The 26,343-nt window shown below is 41.4% G+C and overlaps 1 protein-coding gene across 1 annotated transcript in view; it reads left to right on the top strand.

Annotated features, from left to right (window-relative positions):
- Positions 1 to 26,343, top strand: part of UNC5A (unc-5 netrin receptor A) — a 1,914,539-nt gene that overhangs the window by 1,469,765 nt on the left and 418,431 nt on the right. The window contains exon 12 of the mRNA XM_044069905.1: positions 3,999 to 4,148. Within this exon, the coding sequence (XP_043925840.1) occupies positions 3,999 to 4,148 (150 nt within the window). The remainder of the gene's footprint in view (positions 1 to 3,998; positions 4,149 to 26,343) is intronic.

Raw genomic sequence — 26,343 nt, 5'->3', positions numbered from 1 at the left:
CTGAGACAGGAATCTATCCCTCCAGCATGTTCTGCTTATTGTGGTGACAAGGTTTAGGTCCCTAGAGCGTGTAGCTCGGAGGGATTGGGATTTCTTTAAGTGGAGCATGTCCAACAGCTCTGGGTTTGACATAGCTTTGTATGATAGGCAGAGATCGCCTATGAGTAGGCAATATGCAACAGAGTAAAACTGGAGTTTTTTGAGACGATCTGCGTAGGGCATCTGTTTGAGGCCGATAATCCTCTTTGTGAGTTATTTCTGTGGCCTTTCCAGTTGTTGTAGATGTCTTGTGAGGTACATACCAAAAGGGGCATTGTACTTTCTACTATGACTGCTTTGTTTCCTTACTGCCAGCCTGATTCTGCAGTGCCCCATCACCTTTTCACCACCTCTTTTACTCTTCTGGCCTCTTGCATTCCCTAAATGTTGCCAGTAAATAGGTTTAGATTCCTGTGCAACCACATATGGCTTCCCTTCTTCTTTCCTTGTCCTCAAGCTCTGCGTCTAACCCATTCCTTAATTTGTTTTGCCCCTCAGTATAACTCACTGCAAGGCAATTCATTTTCAAGCAACTTAATGCATCCAGATAAGATGATACAAATGACATGTAAACCCTTAGTACATTAAACATTACAGATCATATAGCTATAACTAAAACATAACAAATCTTTTAAATGCCTATAACCAGGAATCTTAATTACCGCAACATATTTAACCCACTAATGTTTTTAACCAAGAAGCTATATGTTTTATTAGCTCTTGATTATATTTGTGGTTAAGTCATATGTTGGAATAGTTGACATCAGGTATGGTAATACTATATCTGAACACGTGGCACAATCCGGCACAGTACACTAAAATAGGTAAATAAGTAAACAGTGGTAACCTTGTTGAAAAGTGATTCCAGAAGCAAACTGAATAACTCAAAAAAGAATCAAGTGGGAGCTGGGAGCATTGCATTTTAAAGCTTAAATCTATCTATTGCTGCAAAATAATTTAAGTATGGTTGCAGACTTTTTGAGAACTGCCACAGCTGAAATCTAATAATTATGACATTTAGCTGAGCCTTGGTATTTGAATTTAAAAATGAAATCAACATGCATGCTTACAGCTGTGTGATTTTTCACAAAATGCTTACAAATGGTATGATTTTAATAAGTCTCTAGTCTAAAAGTCATATTTGTGGTAGGGAAAGAAGATTGGCATATGCAGCACCATTGCATTCATAAAGGTATCTACTGAAATAAATAAAACAAGAAACAAGAAAATGCTGATGGACCCACTGTCAGACATCAGGCAAATATAAGCAGCGCCAGTCTGAAAAGCTTAAGTAAAGACAGTTATAGATGAAATGATTAACACACTGAAGAAACGTAACAAGAAAATCAACAAATATAGCAAGAACACAGAAATCCTAAGAAAACAATAAATGAAAACAGAAAAATGTGCAATAGAAAAGTGCAGCTTAATAAGATGACATAATTACTAAAATATGAAAACTGAAAATATTCAGTCAAAGCTCTAAATAGTATTAATTTAATCAAAATCCTCCAGAAATCTTAATATGGAGTTAACTACTGAACTGAACTCGACAAGAGCACTTTTCACATACACTAAATAAAATGACAAAAAATAAAGAAAAGGTAAAGCATTTTTTTGATTAGTAAAAATAAATAATGGTGCTGTGTTTCTGATAATAATGGATTTACCCATGAGTGATGCTGTTACAAGTAATCCCAAACAAATATCAGAGTGTTACAAAACAAGACAAATAACCAAATAAACTGACAAGTAACACTTTGATGAGACAAGAGGGACTGTACACAACAAATAGCACAGTTGAAGCAACAAATAGTTTTTAGTAAAAATTTAGATTTGTTAAAAACTGTTTGCTCCTTCAGCTGTGCCATTTGTTGTCTGTTATCCCTTTTGTCTCCCAGAGCCTTACTTTTCAGTTTGGTTGGTTATACTACAAAATGCAGACTGAAACATAAGGCAAAGCTATGTGGCCAAAACTCTTTGGGGAGGCTTGTTATACAGTATATAAGCATGTAATAAGTTTATCAGTATTATGTATCTAAGCTATTTCTAAAAACAAAGCAGCATTGTTTTTATCTGTGAATGGTATAGGCATTGCAGTTTTATTGTATAATCATTTTGACTATAGTTCACCAATTACACATGTTTCTTGAATTCACATAGTCACTTTTATAATATATATATATAATTATAGGTATGGTTGTAAGAATAAGGTCATCGATAAAGAATGTCATCAAAAAAGCAGATTAATCTGTAAAGTGATTTTTATGAATCAAGGACCAATGTATTAAACCTAACAGAACACTGAAGTCAATATAGGCTTAATATGCTGGTTGAGTTATCCTTTTAATACATATGTATATATATATATATATATATATATATATATATATATATATATATATATATATATATATATATATATATATATGGGTCCCCTTCACATGGTCGACCTTTCAGAAAGTGGACTTTCATATGGCCGAGACCATATGATCGACTTTCGAACAGCCGACCATGGGGAACCTCTATCTCTGTACAGTGCAGAATGGGAACATTTCCTCTTCTGCACTGTAGTGCAATCTCAGAGCTGGTTTATTTAAGTTACAGGGGAGTGGGGGGGCAGAGCCCCCATGTGGGGTGCAAGGGGGCTTGCCCCCCTGCTAACAGTTGAAAGTAAGTGTGTGGTGTGTATTATGTGTTTATTTTACATGGTCGGCTTTTCGAAAGTTGATCATATGGTCTCGGCCATATGAAAGTCTACTTTCTGAAGAGTCGACCATGTAAAGTAGACCCATACACACACACACACACACACACACATATATATATATATATATATATATATATATATATATATATATAAACTATTTAATATTTATTTTTCATCATAACCTTTAGTTCATCTCTGCATATTTTTCTCATTCTTTAAAATGTTATTCATCTTGATCCTGACATGTTATTTATATATTGTATATAGTTATCACTTTAAAGTTTGAATTTGTTAAATTAGTTTATTATAAAACATTTTATAATTTATAATTCTAATGTAAAAAATCAGCAAAATTGTTAATAAAAATGAGCCAAGCTTTATCTGAATAATTGGAAAAGAGGAACAAAGCAAAATTGTTTCATTATTCTGGGAAATCAGTAAAGTTAATAACCAGTAGCCATTTCCTGCTGTTGTGTTTTTTATTATTTTTTTGCTGTAAATACAGTAAAAAAGATTCCTGATGACTATACATAAGAAGAAGAGGTCTGGTAGAAGTGCAGGGCAGAATAAACACCTTCAGAATAAGTAGTCATAGTCCAAACAAAGACCCCCACAATTTTCCACTGTAGTACCTCTGCTCCCAAAGTTTATGCAAAGTCTGATATTCAAGAAATATTTCCAGCCCACTGCGGTTCAAAATATATTTCACTGCAAAGAAAGAACAGCTAGAATGCATGATATTTCAAAAGTAACATTGCAATCTGTGGCATTATATGCCTATGTTCAATAATTGGTCAGGAATATCATCAGATGGGGTGGGGCAGAAAAAAAGCAACATCCCCAGGGATTCTTACTTTTCTCAGTGGAATACTTATTCTGTTCAAAACTGCAACAAATACTGACACAGGTAAGAATCAGTATGCAAGGTATGGGTCAGATTACAGATGGCCCTACAAAGAGGTATGCATTTATGTTATGTGCTCATATACCTGAAATTATGTAAGGAGAATGTGAAATTACATATACTGGCTGTTAAAATTAACATACTTTGCACATTTTAACCTTTCAGTTTATATTATGCCCTGTAAAATATTTGATAACAATTTTATTGGAGGACTGTGTAAGTAGTTGTAATGTGACTGGAGAAGAAATACAGCCATTCCAGAAATAGAAACAAAATAAGGAGCAGTAAAAGCTTTACTCTTTTCTTGATTGGTCTCTTTATAACTATATTTTTTCCAATTCCTAGGAAGTAATGCAACTGGAACGGAAGCTTGGTGGTCGACTTATAGATGAACCTCGGATCCTTCACTTCAAAGACAGCTATCACAATTTGCGTCTGTCCATTCACGACATGCCCAGCTCTCTTTGGAAGAGTAAAGTTCTTGCAAGCTATCAGGTAGGCCATGTTCAAAAATTATTATAGGTTTAAAGCTAAGTGTTGCAAAAAAACAGCAAATAGGCTAAAGTTTTTTAGCTGATATTCATTACAGATAGGACATCCACAGTGTGCAGTCTCTGAAGCCAGAATTGTTTTATATGCTTTTATTGGATAAGCATGCCCTTAAGTGAATTAATTATTTTATATAAGATCTAATAGGAAAGTCACACTGACTGAAAAGTTTGCTTCCAGGCACATTTTGAAGAACAGATGAATCAAGCAATATATATTACTCACTGAATACCATAAAACAAAATGCAAATGGTTCATGACTGTTATTGGCAATTTTCAAATGTCTTAAAGCACTGTACCTTCTTCTCATATTACAGTGTCATAATTAAAGTTATGTATTTTCAGGTTTACTATTGTTTTACTGATCACTGCAATATTGAATTACTAAATAATGTGACCAGATGGTGACAAGACAAGAATGCTGAGGACTGCTTGTTTGAACACCCAGACACTCCCCCCTTCTGGACCCATGTTAACACTTACTCCTGTGTCCGACCAGTTGAGGAGATTCAATGTTTGGCATTGCTCACACAAGTAGTCCTTGGCATTCTTGTCTTGTAACCTTCTGGTTGTATTATTTAGTGATTCAACATTGTAGCGATAGCTAAAATTATACTAAACTGTATTTTCATACAGGTTACACCTACTTGGCTAAGAAAACTAACTGAATAATATGAATATAAAAGTGAAGAATGAAAAAGAATATTACTAAAAGAGTAGTTTGTTACAAAAGTACTTAGATATACAGTACAGCCACTTAGTAAAACTTTCTATGTGGAGACATAAGAAGCATCTTAAAATTCTTAGAGTATAATTGGAGAAGGTGGAAAACAAAAAGCAAGGAAGAAAGAGTGGGAATGGCATTTCATCCATACATAATAAATAATGTGACATAAGATAGACCCCGGGATTCAGGAAGCCAAAAATTCCATGCAGGAACAGTGTAGGAGCTCCTGCATGGAAAATGGCTGCAGAGCAATTCAGGATAGTGCCGTTTTCACGTGCACGAGCAGCCCTACACTGTTCCAGCACGGAAAACCAGCAAACATACAAATCACCTCATTTACTGATGAAAAACATGCAAATGAGGTGATTTAGTGATTCAACAAGCTGCCAGGTCTTCGTGCTAGAACAGTGTCAGTGCAAAAATGTATTCGGAAAATAACTGAATACATTTCTGCAACTGACAAAATGGAGGCATGACAGCTCATGAAATAGCATGTATTATGTACATTAGACATGCCAATGGCCAAATATAAGGCAATTGGCATTAAAAATTGATTAATTATTATGAAAATTAAACTTTTTTTTTGGCCAATCTCAGCCGTTTAAGCATAGGACAGTGGCATGCAAACAGGACCGTGCCGAAAATAAAAAAAAAAATGGGAAAACTCAATTTTAAGTTAATCTCCATTTTGCCATTATAGTCTATAGCATACAGAATGTAAACAATACCAGGGAGCACTGGTTGTCAAGGGGAAAGGGTCTGTTTTAGTGCAGTAACTAATGACCTACAAACTTGGGTATGCAAATGAGGGGAGTTATACTGAATTGCATATTTTTCTAAGTGTCAGCTTGTACCTAACCGTGTAGGTGCAGCAATACAACAGTGCAAGTCTAAGAGCTGGATGACTTCATAAGGGGGTGTGTCATGCTTGCTGTAAGCTTATTGATGGTCTGTGGCTCATGTTTGCCCTTAGCTAAGCACAGCTAAGGAAGGGGGTGTGTCAGATATGCCTGAGCACTGTGTACATAGCCTAAACGGGTGTGCACCCTGTTTTAAACATATACATAAAAAAAAAAAAGGAAATGGCAGAATTGTTCACATTTCTGCACTGGTAATGTGCGGCGTGCCTCGTGGCTTAAATAGGGAGGAAATGGGAATGGGAAACAGCAGTAGGAAGGTAATCAAGGAGAACTAGCATAGCTGGCAGGTGCAATGTATCAGAATCAGCCAATTACACATGCAACAGCCCAGCACACTACTATAAACTATGCAAACACCTTTCAGACTGGTTTTTCCCACAAACTGTACACCACTGGTGTACACAGATGGGGGATTTTTAACTGGCAAAACTAACTAAAAATGTTAGAGGCTACTGCTGCTTTACTCCATCAATATGTGGTAGAGACTGAGGGTGGTGAGGAGGAGAATGCTGACAACCGACCCACAGTGAGGAGGAAGAGAATAGTGTACAGACCCAGGGTAACCTACCAGGGCCTACATGAGCTGGAGATAGTGGAGTGCTATAGGGTAGACAGAGACATTCTACAGCAAATCGTGCAGCTGAGCCATCTCCGTCTCACACACAGAACCAACAGAGGGAAACCCATCCCAGTAAATACCAAGGTAGGTGTAGGCTTAAGAATACTAGCCACAGGTACCTTCCAAAGACCAACTGGGGATATCATGGGGTCTCAGAGGCATCAGCATCCAGGGTATTCCACCAGTTCCTGGATGCCATAACACCAGATGTCAATGAGCACATATATTTTCCCAACACCTGTGAGGCGTTGACCAGAAGTATGCATCTTTTCCACCGTATAGCAGAATGCCCTGAGGTAGTTGGAGCTATAGACTGCACATACATCTGCATCAAAACACCACCCAGTGAGCGGAGTAGGGTCTACATAAACTGCAAGGGCTTCCCCTCCATCTACTGCCAGGTCATGTGTGATGCCCAGGGCATTATCATGAACATGTGTGCTGGCAGCCCTGGAAGCTATCATAACTCCCACATCTGGCATTCCTCACAGCTGTATCAGGGGTTTGCCAGAGGGGACATCCCATATGGCCATCTAGTGAGGGATGCTGGCTATGCACTGGAGCAGTGGCTGATGACACCCATCAAAAATGCAGACACACCTGAAAAAGAACACCATAATGAGGCACACGTACAAACCAGGATCAATGTTGAGCATGTGTTTGGGATGCTTAAGTCACAGTTCTACTGCCTTTACATATCTGGTGGAGGCTTGCAGTACTCTCCAGCTACATGTACACAAATGGTCATAGTATGTGCCATGATACACAATATGATCCTGCGGAAAAAGCTGCAGCAGGAACAGCACGGGGCATGGCCACACAGCCCCCCACCATTCCCAAGGCCAGCACAGGCACAGAGGGACTTGGAAGAGGAACTTCCTGAGCCTGCCCTTGTAGGCAGAAGGAGGTGTGCCCAGTATGCCCAGGCCTTGGCAAAGAGGCACTGCATAGCACACACACTGACAATGTAGGGACACAAGGACTGATACCTCTCTCTGACTCGTGCATACAGTAAAGGGGGTGCCAAACATGACCCTACTTGTGCTTTACCTTGTATAGGGAGTGTACTATGTTCATTCGACATAATCAGCCCTCCAGCGCTATCCTCAATCCTGGCCGAGCAACAAGGTAAGTCACCCTTCCTATCAATTACTGAATGGAGTATGTTCTGATAGTTGTATGTATGGTATGTATGCAAGCATGCAAGGGAATCGGGTGGCTGAATGAGATAGCAGCAGACAGCTGACAGCTATATGGGACAGCAGGAAATCCATAACAAATACTGGTGTCAACATACTAGTCAGTACTACACAAGGTGACAACTCCTACCGCAGTACACGTGATGGCCTAAATAACTGTGGGTGTCAATAGGTCACATCCATGGATGTCAATGAGGGTCACATACCCACCACCAGCCTCACCCAGCAGGACAGGTGTAGATAACCATGAAGAAAGGCCAGGCTAAGGCCCCCCAAATGATGGCAATGGTGAACAGCCCCCCTCCAGACCTATACAGACATACTACAACAGGTCTGGCAGTTACATTTTAGTTCTGAAAGGTAAGAAGCCTGAAACTGAAATTTATGCCATTAAAATCTAACACATTTACTCTACTGATATGTCTCCTTTCGGCATGATAGGTCACAATACAATATGAAATGGAATCCAGCAGAGTAACTGAAATACCAGTACAGTCACTGCAAATATTTAAAGTCTTCAGGTGTGCACCCCCACACACAATCCCATGTAGAAATGCAGTAACATGTAAGTTTGAGGCGTAATATCACTGGAGCACAGATTGCCAGAGCTGTCCCAGTCTACATGATAGATTGCTGCATGTGTACAATAAGGAGGGGTCAGTGTGTTAAGTTTGTTGTGCGTTTAATATTGTCTGGAAGCAGTCAGCATGTAGGGCTGGATGGTTGTGTCTCAGTGGCCTAGGTGCAGTACTGTGGTCAACAGAGCCATGTTCCAACTGCAGTGCCAACCACTCTACTTCTTAGCTACACTCATGTCAGCAGTTGTAAATACTCAGTGTCCAGGTGTCAATATCTGTCACTGTCGGAAAGCTGGACATGCCATGAACAGGGGCCCATACATAAAAACAGTACACAGGTGGAAGTACCCTACATAGAGTGCAATAAAATAACTGTCAACTGCATACAAGTTTGGAATTATACATAGAGGTTAGCATCACATTAGTTGTCCCTCTAGTATGGAATACTGGTAGTCTGGCCAATCACTAGCAGACCACAAAAGGAACAGTTATAAAGTAATGACAGGCTGCCCATGTCGACACACAAGGCAGCATAAGGGAAATGTCCCAGATATATCTGTGAGTCAGGTTCCAGTAGATTTTATATCACACAGCTCACCCCACCATCAGCCACATGTTTATCACAGGTCACATCCTTGCTATAAGGAATGAGTACAGCATGACCCCATCTCTTCATGGGAATACATACATGATGCTGCATGCCAAATAGGTGTCCCATGCAGATGTGTCCCTAGCTTTAAGCAGCAACCTGCCCACATCCAGACTCATGGATCAGTATGAACAGGAAGGATTGAGAGGAACACCTCAACCACTTGCCACTGTCACCCCAGGGTAATCCACTGGCTTGCAGCCTGGGAACGTATGAGTGACGGAATGCATTGGCCTGCTACAGATGGCCTGCAGAACTCTCAAATGGCCTACAATCCTCTGGCAAAGGCCCATGCCTCACTCATAGTGCCAATGTATGGAATGTCAGGGGGTCCTAACTAAGAACCTAACACAGTAAACAGAAAACATCAAGGCCATGCTGAAAAATGCCAGTAGCATGCCTCCCCATGTTCTACTGCAAGAACTGTGAACCAGGCCATAAATACTACTGGGATAAAGGCCCAACTGTAGGGATACCTCAGAGATATTGCTTTCATAATGTTAGGAAGAGGTGGGAATAACAGAGGGGGGTGTAGAAGCGTGGATATCATGGAGTGTGTGAAGTCTGAAACTCTAATGTTTGCCCATACTACCCCCTGACTGCAAACCCATGAATGAATAGCCACAAAACTGCTTGTAAACCACAATGTGAAGATAAACTGACCAGATATATAAGTCCTGCCTCTGGATAACGTGGGTGTATCTGTACATCTGAGAGGTATAGCCTCAGCAGGATATGGCCATTCCATTAAGTTGAGAAAAGTGCAAGAAGGGAATCCACTGCCAGAATACTACCAAGGTGCTGGACCATTTACACAGACCCAGCAGTCTATTTTCTGTAGCTACCCCTCCACAATGGCAGGAGTGTGCAGAATGTGTAGTCAATGCTTCAGAATATTGGTCTCAGCTTCTTTCATCTTGTATTTCTCTAGTAAATAACTGTGAGCAAAGAATGATATCTGTCAGTAGTTGATGCCATAATACATCACAGTGTAAAACAGGACATATGTCAGAAAATCTATGCTACAACCAGCCATGTTACACAAGCAGCACAGACAGCAATAGTTACAGTATCCCCCATATGTTACGCCCATTGTGTCTCCATATTGGCAACCTATCTACAGATATCCTGCAGAAACAGGTTGCTAGGTGTAACTGTAGCACACAAAAGCCTGAACTGGAGTCCAACTCTCCCTGGAATGGATGCACACACTCAATATAAATGATCATACTGGGCATGCTCCTACATTTAGAGAAATGAAGCCCATGTCTGACAACACAGTGGACTATCGATATCTGTTATTCACAAATGTCTGTGCACACACACCAGATTGTACACCATTTATGCTTCACACACACACACACACACACACACACACACACACACACACACTGGATAGGAATACTCCCACATATCTAAGGCCAACATAATATAATATGTCAAACATACACACACACAGATGTGGGGAAGAGAGAGAGACAGGCAGCAGCAGAGAGAATCCCATTATGAGGCCTTTCCCACCCAGTACACATCCCATTGGCCTATATCACATGATGTGCTGATGTCATTCACTGTAGAAATTCCTTCTGTTAGCCCTCAACCGTATAGTCTCAGTGGTGCTTGTGATAACTGTGTAACACTATAGTATAAATAAATATTCATGTAGCATTTGTAATCTCAGTCCTGTCAAATATAAAGTTGTGTGTGAGTGTGTGTGTTTCTAGATAAATGAAGTTGAGCCCATTCACAATCAATAAACTTCCCATTTCCCTACTTTAGCACTCCAGCGGATGTCAGTCACCCTGAAATAACCCTTTGGGCAGCTTGCAACCATATAAGCTCTGTGGCGCTCGCGATAACTGTCTAATACTATAGTATAGCAAACCAGTTAGGTAGGAGTTCTATTCCTGATCCTGGCAACTGTGAAAATGTGTGTGTTTGTGTGAAAGAGTGTGGGTGTCTTTGTAGAGACATGATTCTGAGGCCATTCACACTCACTACACTTCCCTTACCCCTCCTTTAGCACTGCTGCTAATGTCACTTACCTTCAAAGATACCTTTGGACAGCTCTCCAACACATAAGCTCTGTGGCACTTGTGATAGCGTAATACTATAGTGTAGCAAACTAGTTAGGTAGGAGTTCTAATCCTTGTCCTGGTAACTATAAAAATGTGTGTGTTTGTGTGTGAGAGATAGGGTGTGTATATTTGTAAAGACATGATTTTTACGGCCATTCACACTCACTACACTTCCCTTATCCCTCCTTTAACACTGCTGCTGATGTCACTCACCTTCAAAGATACCTTTGGACAGCTCTCTAATGTATAAGCTCTGTGGTGCTTCCGATAATTGCGTAATACTATAATGTAGCAAATTAGTTAGGTAGCAGTTCTAATCCTGGTCCTGGCAACTGTAAAAATGCATGGGTTTGTGTGAGAGAGTGTGTGTGTGTGTCTTTGTAGAGACATGATTTTGAAGCCTTTCACACTCAGTACACTTCCCTTACCCCTCCTTAGCACTGCTGCTGATGTCACTCACCTTCAAAGATACCTTTGGACATTTCACCAACATATAAGCTCTGTGGTGCTTGTAATAACTGTGGAATACTATAGCGTAGAAAACTAGTTAGGTGGGAGTTCTAATCCTGGTCCTGGCAACTGTGAAAATGTGTGTTTGTGTGAGAGAGTGTGTCTTTGTAGAGACAGGATTTTGAGGCCATTCACACTCACTACACTTCACTAGCACTGCTGATAAAGTCACTCACCTTCAAAGATACCTTTGGACAACTCTGCAACATATACGTCCCATGGCACTCGCGATAACTGTGATACTATAATGCAAAACACTACTTAGGTAGAAGTTCTAATCTCAGTACCGGCCCTTGTAAAAGTGTGTCTGTTTGAGTGAGTGTGTGTGTATATCTGTAGGTTGAGGTATTTTGTGTCCATACACAGCCAGTACATTTCAAAGTGTAATACTTTACAATGGCTGCTGATGTCACTCACCTTAGAGGTATGTTTGGACACTGTTCTACCTATAAGCTCTGTGGTGCATGTGATAAATGCATACCAGTGTAATTGCAATAACTATATAGTTAGAGGTTTTAATCTCATTCCTGACAAGTGTGTGTGTGTGTGTGTGTGTGTGTGTATATATATATATATATATATATATATATATATATATATATATATGTTTGTACCTTAAAAATTTTGATCCCATTTACACCCAGTACACTTCTCAGTGCCCTACTTTAGCAGTCCTGCAGATATCATTCACCTTAGAAGTACCGCTTGGCCACCTTAAACCATGTAAGGTCAGTGGTGTGTGTGGTAAATGTGTAACATAAAAGTCTAAAAACATAGCTAGAGAGAGCTTTGAGTCTCACTCCTGGCAACTGTAAAAGAGTGTGTAGGGTAAAGTGTTTTATGAAATCTCTCACCCACTGCATCACACAATGCCATTATTTACAAGGGATGGTGATGCTTCTCACCTTAGAAGCACCTTGGGACAACATCCATCTTATAAGCTCCATGGCGCATGTGATAAATATGTAACACTGTAGTAGCAATACATAGATAGGTAGGGGTTCAAAACTCAGTACTGGCAAGTGTGTGTGTCTCTGTCATCAGTATCCTGTAGGTGGGGGTGTGATTGTGTAATAACAGAATCCATTGGGGGGCGGGTTTTGCTAAATTATTATATTGATGACCTAGTATATGTCCCAATGTCCACATTACAAGGCCAACAGTTGTCAAACACTGTAGAGGTTGGCGTAGACAATCCACAGCCCTAAATGAGTAGTGCCATGTGCAATGACATTGTGACAATATGGAATAGTTAACAATATAGGCAACCCTTCTAATACTCAGAGACCACTCTCTACCCAGGAATCATACACAAACACACTTGGCTAGGCATCAACCACTATATTAGTAGTTTTCCTGCAAACTGCCTCACAGATAGTACCCACGGTGTGATTGCAGTGGACTCCATGTCAAACCAATAACCAGGCATGACTGGTCTCACACAGGGTATGGACCCATGTCCTCTCATGTTTGGGATCTAACCTTCTGAGGTGCAGGAGAACACAAAGGCACTCTGGCTGAAAATGTTTGCACATTAGGTGGGTGGTAGCACTCCCAATCCATGTGATGTTGACATCATGCACAAAGGCCACTTGACACCTATGACTGTTGTCAGAACCCTGGATATTACCTCAATGCCAAGAGATGTGCCACCATTACCTTTGGAAACACCATGTCTCACATTAAGTAATATATTGGTGGTAGTCCACTGAGCAGTGATGTTGTTATAACAGAATGGGGAACACAGGTTGACAGTCAGCTGCCTGTTGACCACAACAGTGCCACTGACATTAGAAAGTACTTTGATGTGTTACGTCTCCTGACTAAGTGTGTGTTATCCAGCAAGTAAAAGGACATGGTCACCCTGTACCATCCCCTCAGTAGCCCAATCAATGTGTACAGTGGCCCTTTTTCCATGTTCCCCATTGGACACCTGCAACAGCTGTAGAGTCTACAAATGTACTCCACAAAGGGAATACCATGCCTTATACACATGCCCTGCATGGACAGACTCCAATAACTCCAATGAATCCCCATATCATACTGTCTATATAGTTGCAATAGCTACCTCAGTTTCACAGCCATGTCTCACCAAACTAGGTCAGGAATGCTACATCTGATGATACCAATCTGTCCACACAACATGCCCAAGAGATCTCAAGCACACTTCTACACTTCAAAAGACATGCTTGTGGGACAGGTGCACAATCCAGTCACTGTCCATGTTATGGAATATAAATCACATACATGTGAAGCCGTGCACATCACTAGCCACCTACAATAGATATCCGGATGAGTGGATAGGGAAAACAATACCCACCCCTGGGGACCACTCCAGTGGCTATACTCCTGAGCCCCACTGGGGACTATTGTCATGTGGCCTGATGCCAGGGTATTCCCTTGGGCTAGCCTTGTAGAGCCTTCAAGCCCATTCACCTACTACACACCTATGAAGCAGTGTGTGTGTGTGTGTGTGTGTGTGTGTGTGTGTGTGTGTGTGTGTGTGTGTGTGTGTGTGTGTGTGTGTGTGTGTGTGTGTGTGTGTGTGTGTGTGTGTGAATAGTATTCTCATTGTGTTTGTTTGATGAATATCCCCTGTGGCTGTGGTTATTAGCAATCGGAGGTGTGTCCAAACCACAACACATACCATTCTCCACTCTACAACAGATGCTGTAAATCAACATACACCTGTGTACAACCCTCAGCCCTACAGTCTGTGAGGCATATGCAATCACTGTGTTACAGACCTGGAAAATCCATGCAGATAAAGCTCTACCCTGCCTAAGACATGGTGGATGTGTTACCACACTGCCATATCCCTTGGTCTTGTTGCAGGGTCACATCCTGGTAACACACAGATGGCTAGAACAGAAACAGGATACAGCATGTGAGAACACATTCACTCAGCACTTCACCTGTGGGGGGAGACCAGGGTAAAGCTGGCACTGAATGTGTTGCCAAGACTGTGGCCAATATCTTTTGTCTCATGATAGGTATTAGCATTGTGCAGTAACTCACATCACTTGTGTTTAATGCTGTGGAGGATGTTGATGTAACTATTAAAGGCTGTTGTGATTGTTGTCAGTGTCTGCTGCATGTCTGCCTTCATAGATGCCTGTAGGGGATTCTATGAGGGCTCCCAAGTTGTGTTTGAGGCTAATAAGGGATTTCAACATGAGACACCACCTTTCTCTGAAACAATGTTCCCCTTCTGTTGTACACTTTTTTAATCACAGTGGACCATTACATTGTCTCCCAGTGTTTGGAGGACAGTGTCTGGGTTCTTTTGGCTCTTGCTAGTACCATGCATTTATGTACCTGTTTGTACAGTGCATATGTGTATGATTCGACAGTCATGCAGCTATTTCCCATTGCCATGGGTGCAGTGAAGTCATCCACCCCTGTTTTCATGGCTGCAAAATCAGCTTTGGAGTGGTTTTGTAAGGTGGTTACCTTTGCGGGGGGGTGCGGCTGACATATTCAATTCCATGTTGATTACAGCCTGTGTGGATCTCACCATGCAGAGACTGACAACTGTGGATGAGCAACAGTCCCATATTTAAGTAATCAATACAGGTCAAGGTTGTTGTATCCTCTACCAGGGTCAGTATGAGCCAGTTCAGGGCATTGGAAATGATGAATCCCAGGAAGTGATTGGCCACTGTACTGGTGCTTGGCTACTTTCCCCAGGTGATGGAGGGGTAGTTGAAGTCTCATACTATGTCCGTGTTGCGTTAGGCCATCATAGATGTCAGGGTGTTGAGGAATGTGTGTTGACAGTTTGGGGACATAGATGTGGACCCATAGCAGGCTATTCTCTGGATTGCACTATTACCCCAAGCCAGTTGTATCAGAAGTATCTCCAATGCATTATGCTGGGATACTAGTCTGGAGGTGCTCCTATTCATAATGAATATGGAGACAACACCACCTGTGGAGGTGTGGTGTGGTCCATGTTTGGGGCTGACAGCTGTGGAATGCATTATAGCCTGATACTGCAGGGTGACTGTCTGTTGCTGTGAACCACCTCTCCATTACAGCAGACATGTTAATGTCCTCCACTCCAGTGAGTGTTTTGAGTGACTGCATCCTGACAGTTAGATGTCTACTGTTGAGCAGCATGACCCTCAGATTGCATACATGTCTAGCTGTTATGGTGGTAATTACATTAGTTACACTGCCTAATAGTACCTGGAAACCCACCACTGACAGATGTAGGACATCTGTGACAAGTCATTGGGTTCTGTCAATCATGTCATCCCAAGCAGAGAGGTATTGGATCCCCTGATAATGACACAAAACATGTAAGCCAATATTTCAGTCAATCATCTGTTAATAGTACCGAAGCATCATTCTGGGTGACAGTGGTACACTGCTCAGTGCTACTGTCACACCTGCCTAGACCACATAATCAGAACGTTCAACCATGTCTCTTGTCATGTAGTGCAGGGAGGTGTGTCCCAAGTCATTCACACACACATGAATACAGAGCGATACTCATAGTTGTTAGGGAATGCCATGACTGGCTGCGTCATGTGTTGGATGCTGGCATGTGATAGATATTTGGCTGTTACCTGCTCATTATTCAACTTAGTGAGTGGGATATGTGTGTGCCTCAGTACTGAGTTACCCCTGATCACTGTATTGTACAAGATGGTTAGCCTTAGGAGCTTAGGTTGAGGGGCACACTGTGTAGGTTAAATATGTGTCCCTTGGCATGTGCCATGTTGTGGTGTCTGAGTGGGTGTCTGTCTTGCTGGTCTGTGCTGTTTGGGTAAGGTGGGTGTTTGGCTTTTCAATGTATTTCATGGCTGTCAAAGTGGGTGTCATGGTGAGCTGTTTGATCCACATGGTGTGGTGCAGTTTTTGGTCTTATCCTATTGACCTGCAAGTCCAGTCTTTGCTGGAGAGTGCATGTGTCCACATTGGGTGATATACGGGTAACTCTCACAGGTCTGAGTGTTTGGAGTTTAGAGGGGAGAGTTGTCTGTGTACATGAGGGAGTTGCAACAGTGCCTCAGAATGGACAAGTGCACCAGGTTAATAGATGAAAGCACAGAAAACTGCCCTTCAATCATGCCAGGAGGGGTGGACATAACTAGTAAGTACTGGGGAAACTTTTGTGATGAATGAGTACTGCTGACGGCTCCCAGGTGTGCCATACTTCCTGATACAATAACCTGGTGAAGTTCCAAGCCATAATGCTATCTGAAGTGCAAGACAGAAAGAACTAGCATGATGTAAGGGTGGAACTGAAGGCAGACTTTCTACACCTGCAATACTTTACCTCAGCTATGCAGTTATCAGCAGCTTTGGCCATGTGAAAGTTCAGTAAGCTCTGTAGCATGTGGGGTAACTGTGTAACACTATAGTAGACATAACTAGATAGGCAGGAGTTTTAATCCGTGTGTGTGTGTGTGTGTGTGTGTGTGTGTGTGTGTGTGTGTGTGTGTGTGTCTGTGTGTGCGCATCTGATAACTGTGTAGCACTATAATAGAAATAACTAGGTAGACAGGAGTTCTAATCTCCCTACTGGCAACTGTTTGTGTGAAAATCATGTATTGTGTGTATTACACAATTTTTGACGTGTGTACTACCCTTTACACTTCCCCTCACTCCAATTTAGTAGCCCTGCTGATGTCATCCACCTTAGAAGTACCTTTGGCGTAGGTGGAAATGTATAATCTCTGTGGTGCATCTGATAACTGCATAGCACTATAGTAGAAATACTTAGATAGGCAGGAATTCTAATCCCAATGCTGGCAACTGTGTGTGTGTGTGTGTGTGTGTGTGTGTGTGTGTGTGTGTGTGTGTGTGTGTGTGTGTGTGTGTGTGTGTGAGAGGATCATATCTTGTGCGGCTTATACCATTTTGATGTGTGTACCATACACGGCTGGTGACCACCTCCCGCTGCCATTACTTTATATAGTGTGGTAACAGCATCTGCCTCACATTCAGCAAGTTAAACCATTCTACAGTCCTCTGTACAGATGAGTCTGGAATATCCAGATGTTTGCAACCTATAAGTGGTCAGAAGTGGTCTGTGTGCCTTAATAATGCCCATGTATGGAATATTGTAGCCAGATAGGCCACAGTGAGTGTACTGACACATATGGCAGCATGAGGTATCATACCTGACTGCAACATCATGCTGATATGACATCTGCCACCCTCAGAGGTGGCCACCTTGTAGGTGCAATACATGAGTCCAGATGCTTGGTTTTATAAGTGAACTGTTTATGTTATGGGTCACATTAAAGGCTGGAAGAGGTGTAGACTGACATATTGTGGTCTTAATTTGTATGTAACAGGAACACCTTGCATCTTAACAGAGGTGTGTACGCAGTTTATATCCACTGTATACCACTGTGTCACACTTGTCCCTATCTTAGACAGTTTGTCCAGTCCGTTTTGCTGGCCTCTGTCCAGACGTCTTGGTACTGACAAGTTGTGAGGTATGCTACAGGAGTGTTGAATTCACATCAGATAGGCCCCAGTGGTGACCACTGTGGGTATTGCCAGGCAACAACAGAACAATGTCATACTCATCAGCTTCAGGCTGCTGTCCCATATGCAGACCAGATGGTCTTATGTAGTTGTGAGAGGGGGTTATTGTCAGCAGACTCACATGTGGCCTTGGTACACGATGGATGCAGCATGTCTGCACATTTACAGTACTAAACCCAATAATACACAGTGTTCTGTCCTAACTATAGATGTGCACCTCTGTGCATTAGAAAACCCCATGCACAACTGCAATCAGATCTGACACATGTATGTAGATGCAATACAGATACATGTATGTCTGATACATTAGTGTACTAATCCCCACTGGGCCCTTACCTGCATGCTCCTCATCCAGTGTGTATGTGCAACCCACCTCCACAATGCTTACCTCAGCTTCATAGGTTGTGCGTTGGGTGGTTGCCCCAAGGTTGGTGAGGAGCTCCATGGTGGGTGTCAGTGGGGGCTGAATGGCTGGGCCCATACCTGTGGCTAGCCAGTCCCTCGCTATAACAGAAGCCTGTTAACGGGCATGGTGGATGAGGTCGGTGGCCCGATGCTGCACCTGCTCTTAAGTTCTGCTGTGCAGGCCAGCATCATTTACCCTGTAGACCAGATTGTCCCACAGGGTGGTCCTCTCCTGCACATCATCTGCTCTCCATCAAAATAAAAGGGCTTAATGTTCAATCACATATTGGGTGATGATGTCAGTTTCCCCAACAGAGAATGCTGGAAGGCGAGCCCTCTGCATGTTACCTGGAAGACATAAACAGGAAAAAGGTCAGGACCTCATACGGTTGTCAAATTGCACATCAACAGTGGATATTACTTGCAAATAATCCAAACTACACCATAACCCTCCAATCTATCATGGATATAGTAGCTTGCGTTATACTTCTGGCCCTGAGCTATCTTACCCCCCCCCCCCCCAGTGTTGGACACTTAATTGCATAATCCTCTATTATCCATTCATTTCTGTGTAGAAGGTTCCAGTGGCCATTTTCCATTAGAATGGTGTGTGGATGGTGGCAGGTCTGTGTTTGACTGTGGTGTGTGATGGAGCTGTGAGCACATGCCTGAGTTCATGATGGAGGCAGACAGTGATGCTATTATGTCCCATGGAGATTTGCTGCTGTTATCATCAGTAGGCAATATGTACATGCTCACCATTGCTGAGGGGAGGAGTGTGGTTGATGTGCATATCCCCCTATACAACTGGAGTGGGTAGGGTGGCAATGTTCCCACCTAACCTGTCTGATGCAGGTTGCCTATATCCATGGCATGTGTGTATGAGGTGTTCTTTACCCCCCAGTACAGGGTGAATTGTGTTGTTTCCTCTGAGACTGACAACATATGTGGAGACACTGTTGCAATTGTCCTTGGTGGTGTGGATATATCTGATTTGTAGTCATAGTCTTACAGGAAGTCACCTGTGAACTTACATGCTTGCTCAGATAGAGGTGGACTTCCTTACAAGTTGTTGCTTGCACCTATGTGCCCCTGTACAGCCAATATAACAACCTATTATGTGGTTTGTATATTGCTGCTGTCCACCAAACGGGATTACTCTACCTTGGTGGAGGCTGGTTATACAGGTCAGGTACTGCTGAGTCAATATAGCTACAATAGATATAAAGTGTACACACCCCTGTTACAATGCCTGGTATTTGTGCAATTGAAACATGACACCACAATAACTAATTTCAAAATAATTCTCACCTTTAATGTGACCTATAGCCTGTACAATTCAATTAAAAACATAACAATCTGGTCTGTGAAAACATATGGAAATAATCAGTGCAATAAGCCAGTTGAATGGGTGTGCACACCCTTAAACTGATATGGTGTGTATATACCTCTTGAGATGTTTACAGCATTCATTCATCTTGGTTTGGACTCTAACATCATGGCACATGTTTACATGGCAATAGTTGCTCACCTTCCTAGAAATGCCTTTGATTGTTTTTCAATGGAATTGTACAGGTTAGGGGTCACATTCAACATGAGAAACATTATGAAATTATTTTCTGTGGTCTCATTGTCATACAGCATACAAGTCTGGCATTCCAACAGGGATGTGTACACTTGTGATATCCACTGTATATAGGTGTTGATATAGCTGTTAGTGGTAGCCATGAACAGAGGGTCATAACACAGTTGGACAATTCTCCAATTACTACCTGATAATCATGCCTACTCTAGTACCCATATCAGTGTCAGGGCAATGCAACAACCAGTAGCTGTACACATGTATGCCTGTTGTATACACTGACACTGATATTATACACATGTGCAACATGCACAACCTATGTACCTGACTGCTTGAAACCCATGTGATTAGTTTTGTGCCTTCTAGCTGAACATACGCATACATACATACATGTGCTCAAGGGATACCTAGTATACATTTCTGTTCCATGTTAGTATGGCATACTGTATTTACAGACTTGCTGCTCAGTCATACTTATCAACCTGTTATAGCAGTATGCCTGGACAATGGCACACATAAATGGGTGACACAAGGGACATCAGTATTGATACTGTATTAATATAGCTGCACCATACTTTAGTAAGTTGATTGCACAGTAGGCTTTGACATCACTGTGATAACCTGGAAGATGTCCAACAGTCATAAGTAGGCTATTATGTTACACTGGCATTGCTCACAGACTTGCCAATGGTTTGGCTGGCATAACACAGGTATATGTGTATGTGACTACAGATATCAGTCACAAATGTGCTTATTGTTCAGGAGAACACTGTACAGTGGAATGTTATTAAATCAATATATCACATGGAGTTCAACACACATGTCTGCAGCAGTACTTTACTATGCACATGCCCTGTATAGGTCTCTTAGATTTACAAGACAAACATGTATCATACTCATATTCACAGGTAACATATGGATATGGACAACATCCCATTAAATGGCCTAGCAGTAGCACAGTCACAACTGTTTGACAGACACCCTAGTGGTTGTCACATGTGAGCTGTCCTTTCCCAGGGTGAGTCAGGCTCCTGAGCTGTGATCCTACCTCACAACCTCTTAGAACATCACATCTGGACAAAGCTTAAAATGATGGGGGGATAAATAGGGACAGACTTTAAATATTCCTGTTACAAACTTAGGAAGTTTGTAGAATGATACATTTTGCATTGCGGTGAATATTCTTAAGGATGTGGAGTCTTAAACTCAAGTGCTTGTCATTACTTGATGACTTCAATCCTCAGCTATTTGCCAGAAAAGTACAGATTTCAGGAGGAACAGACAAAAAACTATAATGGGAAAATCTGGACATTCTGTGAAGATCTGTACAGTTGAGAGGTATGGCTCTGCTCTCTCCCACTGCAGAGAGGGCCAGATGCTATGGCCATAGCAGCTGTTCGGCAGGGCATTAGTACAGCAAGTTTTGTTGGGACATATATTCTTCCAAGTCATATTTCCCATTATTACAGACCAAGTACTACATTCAATTACATGCTTACATGTTCCACTTACCTTTTTTCCTTATCTTTTCTGGTTTATGTTTTGTTTTCTCTCTCTCTCTCTCTGTGCACTACAGGGATAGAGCTGGTTTGAATAGGTGGCAGCATGGCTTTTGTAGGTGATGCTCATGATCAGGTGATGGCCTGTGCACTTATTGGTGTTCTCCACTTGCTAATTACATGCAGAGCAACTGTGTAGTTCTTCCAATAGCCAATGTCATGGCAACACACACATGTAATTGAGCACTCCATGTGGGTATTGGCCCTTTCCCTTACTTTTGAGGAAGACATCCTGGAGTTGTGAGAGCTACTACCTCTTACAACAAGACTTGTGGAGACAAGCCAACTAAATCGTGAAGAAGGTTCAAGACTTAGGGACAGAATGTGAGTATTGTTGTTATATGTTTGGAATACTGCTAGTTTAACAGGGTTTGTCAGCACATGCTACTTCTGGACAAAGTTCTGTCTCTGCATAGCTCTCACCTATAAGGCTATCCACATAATGGCCACAGGTTAGCCTGTTATGACTGGTCTGTTCCCCAGACAGGTGTTGTCCTTGGCAAATCAGTAGCATTATCTGGTGATTGCAATCTGTAAATGGTAACATTCATTTGTCTTTCTGACTTTATATCCCTCAGAAAAGATATGTTACAACAAACCCTGTAACACCAGCAACTTTCTCAGTGTATAGCAGCAATATTTCAAGTATGGCCATATATTTGGGCCTCTGTCCACCAATTATGTCAGGCTTTGTCCAGATGTCATACAGTAGGAGGTTGATTGGTATAATGGTCTATCATTATTTAGTGCTGTCATTCCTGCTAAGGGGAAAGGCTGGAAAACATGTTAAAGTCTGTACATTCAAGAGGTTGGTGTATAGAGAATGCTCTTAGATGCCCTTGTAACATATTTTATGTGGGGGAGAGTAACACATGTTTTAAATCTAGGCTGTTAGAACATGTGAGACATATTACTAATAAGAAAGATGACAGTTCTTTAGCCGTACATTTGAATAAATCTCACCATAGGAAAAGTAGTGGGTTCCAAAGTATTGTTTTGGAAAAAGTCTGTTCCTCAGTTTGATGAAACATTCATAAAAGGACAATTGTTATGTACAGACTCAATGTATTAATATTAAATGTGATACTTTATCCCTTAGGGGGTTAAATGAGGAGTGTAATTGGAGGCTGTGATTTAATTATGCAATTAAGTGTTAATTGCTTCCTGTGATTAAGGCAAGTATTTTTTGTAATGTTTTACTCCTTGAAGGCTTTGGCCAAGACTTCAGAGTATAATAAACATGTGTGAAGTACTGGCTGGTTGTATTTCTCTTTGCTATGTTCAGTCATTTTAGTTGTTTTGCTAAGAGGTTGTTGTATGTCTGGCCATTGTGTATGGCCTATCATGATTTTGTAGCAGTGTAGTGTTCACTTATTTATTTGGAATGCGAGGGGGGGCAGATGTGAGTGTCATGGGTACTTTTGTATCCAAACTTTGCATGCTGCCCCAGTTATGGGTGGTCTATCACCAGCATACGTTTGTATGGGGATTTTGCGACATGTATGTATATATATATATATATATATATATATATATATACACACACACACACACACACACACACACACACACACACACACACACACACACACACACACACACCTCAGTATTTATTGGTAATATATCTATATATTGTTATACACATATATGTATCTCCATACATATCTATCTCTCTCTCTCTATGTATATGTATTTTTCAGATTTATATATATTTGTAGATACCAGCCCTTCCTAATTGCACAGTGTATCTTCCCTATTGTAAACTGGCTGTAAAGAAGGGTATGTTTGAGAAGACATCCTAAAGCCATCCATCTGAGGTGGCTTACTGGTAAATTGTTTTGACTATGGTATGCAGGGTCCTGGATTCAAGACCTGCAAGGGCTGTTTATTTTGTTGCTTGGCAGAGCAAGGACTGTTGACACAGAGTGATTAGGGCAGTTTTGAGAAACTTTAAGTGTATTTGCATGGGTTTGCATGACGGTAAGCGGTGGTAACGTATGATTAAACGAATAGGTGCTTACACCGAGTAGGCTTTGCTTACCAGTGCACAAATCTGCTTAGCATTTACATTTAAGCAATGCTTAAACCTGCTATGAATAGCTCAGCCATGGTTACCAGTGATCACATTCCAGTCTGATAAAATACAAGGGCAATGACATCTTTAATAAGTGTATTTAATTTCCTGTACATAACATGCTTCTATGTGCTGTCATTACAGTGGTGAGGGGTGTGACTACACTGTATGGGACACCTGGGTATACATGGGTAGTACCACAATCTTTTTTCTTTGTATTAGTTTTATACATGGATAGAATCCCAGGTTATATATAGTCACACTTGCATGTTACACCAGCTACAGTGCACTGGTTGACAAAAATAGTTTAACACATATTGTATCATTATGTTAGTACTTTTAACAGAGCTTTTCCAAGTAAAAGTAGATTGCAGATTGTCACCCCTGCATGCAAAGCTGGGACTCTGAATACTGACTATCTTGCTCTTGGTGTTTGAGCTGTATGTTTTTATGTATCTCATATTGGATATTGATCTGATATTTTGAAATTAACTGTAGACTACTATGTTTTTTGGACATGTCATTGAGGATTCCTGTCATGTAGTAATGGCATACCTTTCAGTTTCAGACTTCTATCTTTCAAAACATTCATCCTAATGCATAACCTGTTGGCTATCTACTTTCTGTCTGTCCTCTGTACAGATGCGCAGATGTCAGGTATTGCTAAGACCATACCACTGCGTAGGTACCCAGATAGTATTGTGCTGTACGCCTGGACACTGCTGCTAGTTCCAACATATGGGACATTCCTTAATGTGGGCCTTGCCCCTTTTCCTTGCCTATTTGAGGGACATTACAGAGGTGGTGGGCTACAGATTCACATACAGTAGGTGTCAATACATCACAGGACAAGACATGTGGAGACAGCCAAACAACATGGGGGCATATTCACAGATTTGTGAACAGATTCTATGTCATCAGTGCTGTTATACACATGGTGGACTGATAGACTGACAGGGTTGGTGTGGACATGCATTTAGTGAGTGACTTCATGACTGACAGTGATATGTCTCTGACATATCTCTCCACTGGCACGCTGTCCACAGACTGGCCACATGTTTGCCTGTTATGTTTTGTCTGTTGCCCAGACAGTTGGTGTCCTTGGTAAATCAGTCGTGGACTCTGGGGACTGCAGTCAGTAAATACTCACATCTATTGGTATTATCAACATCATATTCCTCATAAAGGATGTTACAACAAACCCGGTAACATATGAACCTGTCTCAATGTATGACAGCAATATGTCCAGTCTACCCCTATGTTTGTGCCTCTGTCCTCAAATGATGTCAGGATTTGTCCAGTGCAGACATATTTATTATCATTATTTCTTGACTTCATTCCTGCTACATCCCAGTGATGTAGTAGACCCACAGACATGTCAGGGAAGAGGCCATAGATATGAGTCCTGAGCCTGTACATTCTGAGGTGAACTGTACATGTGAGAGGCCTGTGTTTGTCTGGTCATTGATAACAGACTGTCATGACTGTGTACACACGCCATGTGTACATGTTATTTTGGCTGTGTATGGAGGGGTGGATGTAAGTGTTATGGCTCCTTCTTTATCTGACTGTGCATGCTGCTCCAGTTTCTGCTGATCTATTGGCTGTATGTGTTTGTAGGGGCAGATTGAGAAATGTCCTGTACCAAGGTCAGGATACAGAGTACACTGAGAATTGGAACTGTATATGTAGGGCTAGTGTATGAGTGGCAAACAATGATGTATTTGTTCACACAGTCCTTATACTCTACTGTTCACTTGACTTACCGGTATGTGACTGTGACTGTGGTGATACTGGTTGCGGGTATGCACTTTCACACTGGTGTCTGTTTGTCAGTGCTGTTACATCCCTGTAGTGCCTGATATATTTGCAAATACATGTGTAATTACCCATAGCAGATTTCCTAATTCAATTACTTGTACTATTTCACTAAACATATGTTAAAGCACACAGGAGGGTGTTACTACAGCAACTGTGTTAGCTTATCTATGCCAGTACTTCAGATACATCCCCATTTTCATGGCTTCTACCCACCATTTTGTCAGCCTTGATCCAGATTCATTGCAGAAAGGGGTTCTGAGCATACCTGTCAACTGGCTGGATTGTTTCAGGATGTCCAGGTTTATTGCTCATATTTCTGGTCTGTTTTACAAATTATTATTTCTCAGGTAAATCACGGCAATGATATAACTGTTGTCAGGAAATGAGGACATACATATAATTTACTTACCTCACATCTATCAGAATATGTATTTGTCACTTAACTGGCTATGTCAATGTATCAAGCCTGGCTAACTCTCTCTAGAATGTGTAAAAATCTGTTAACCAGTTTACTGTGTAATTTAATTTAATCCTGACTTGCGCACAGGATTAACTGTAACCTGTGGAACTTGTTTAACTTGTTTACTTATGTAATCTCTGTAAATAGTCTGTTTGTAATATGTAATGCTGGTATTATGTAATGCTGTATCTGCTTACCCTTGGAGCTTTTCTCCCCGGGCCTCCGCTGAAAATGGACATGCATCCCGTCGGACTATCCCGGTCAACAAATGTAAAATAAAAAAATAAAATAAAAATAAAATGTATGCTGAAACAAACCATGTCACTCTGTCAAGAAGACTAATAGGGATAATGACCTCTTCCTTTCTGGATGCTAATGCGTTAGTACTGAGATGTACCACATAGAAGGACTTTGTGACCACAGTGGCAATGTGGTTGTCAAGAGACATTGCTG

The sequence above is a fragment of the Protopterus annectens genome, chromosome 4.part0 (genome assembly GCF_019279795.1).
Source record: "Protopterus annectens isolate FY-2018-M chromosome 4.part0, PAN1.0, whole genome shotgun sequence".
Classification (NCBI taxonomy): domain Eukaryota; kingdom Metazoa; phylum Chordata; order Ceratodontiformes; family Protopteridae; genus Protopterus; species Protopterus annectens.
Note: the sequence above shows the minus strand (reverse complement) of the source record. Positions and strands in the feature narration are given on the sequence as shown.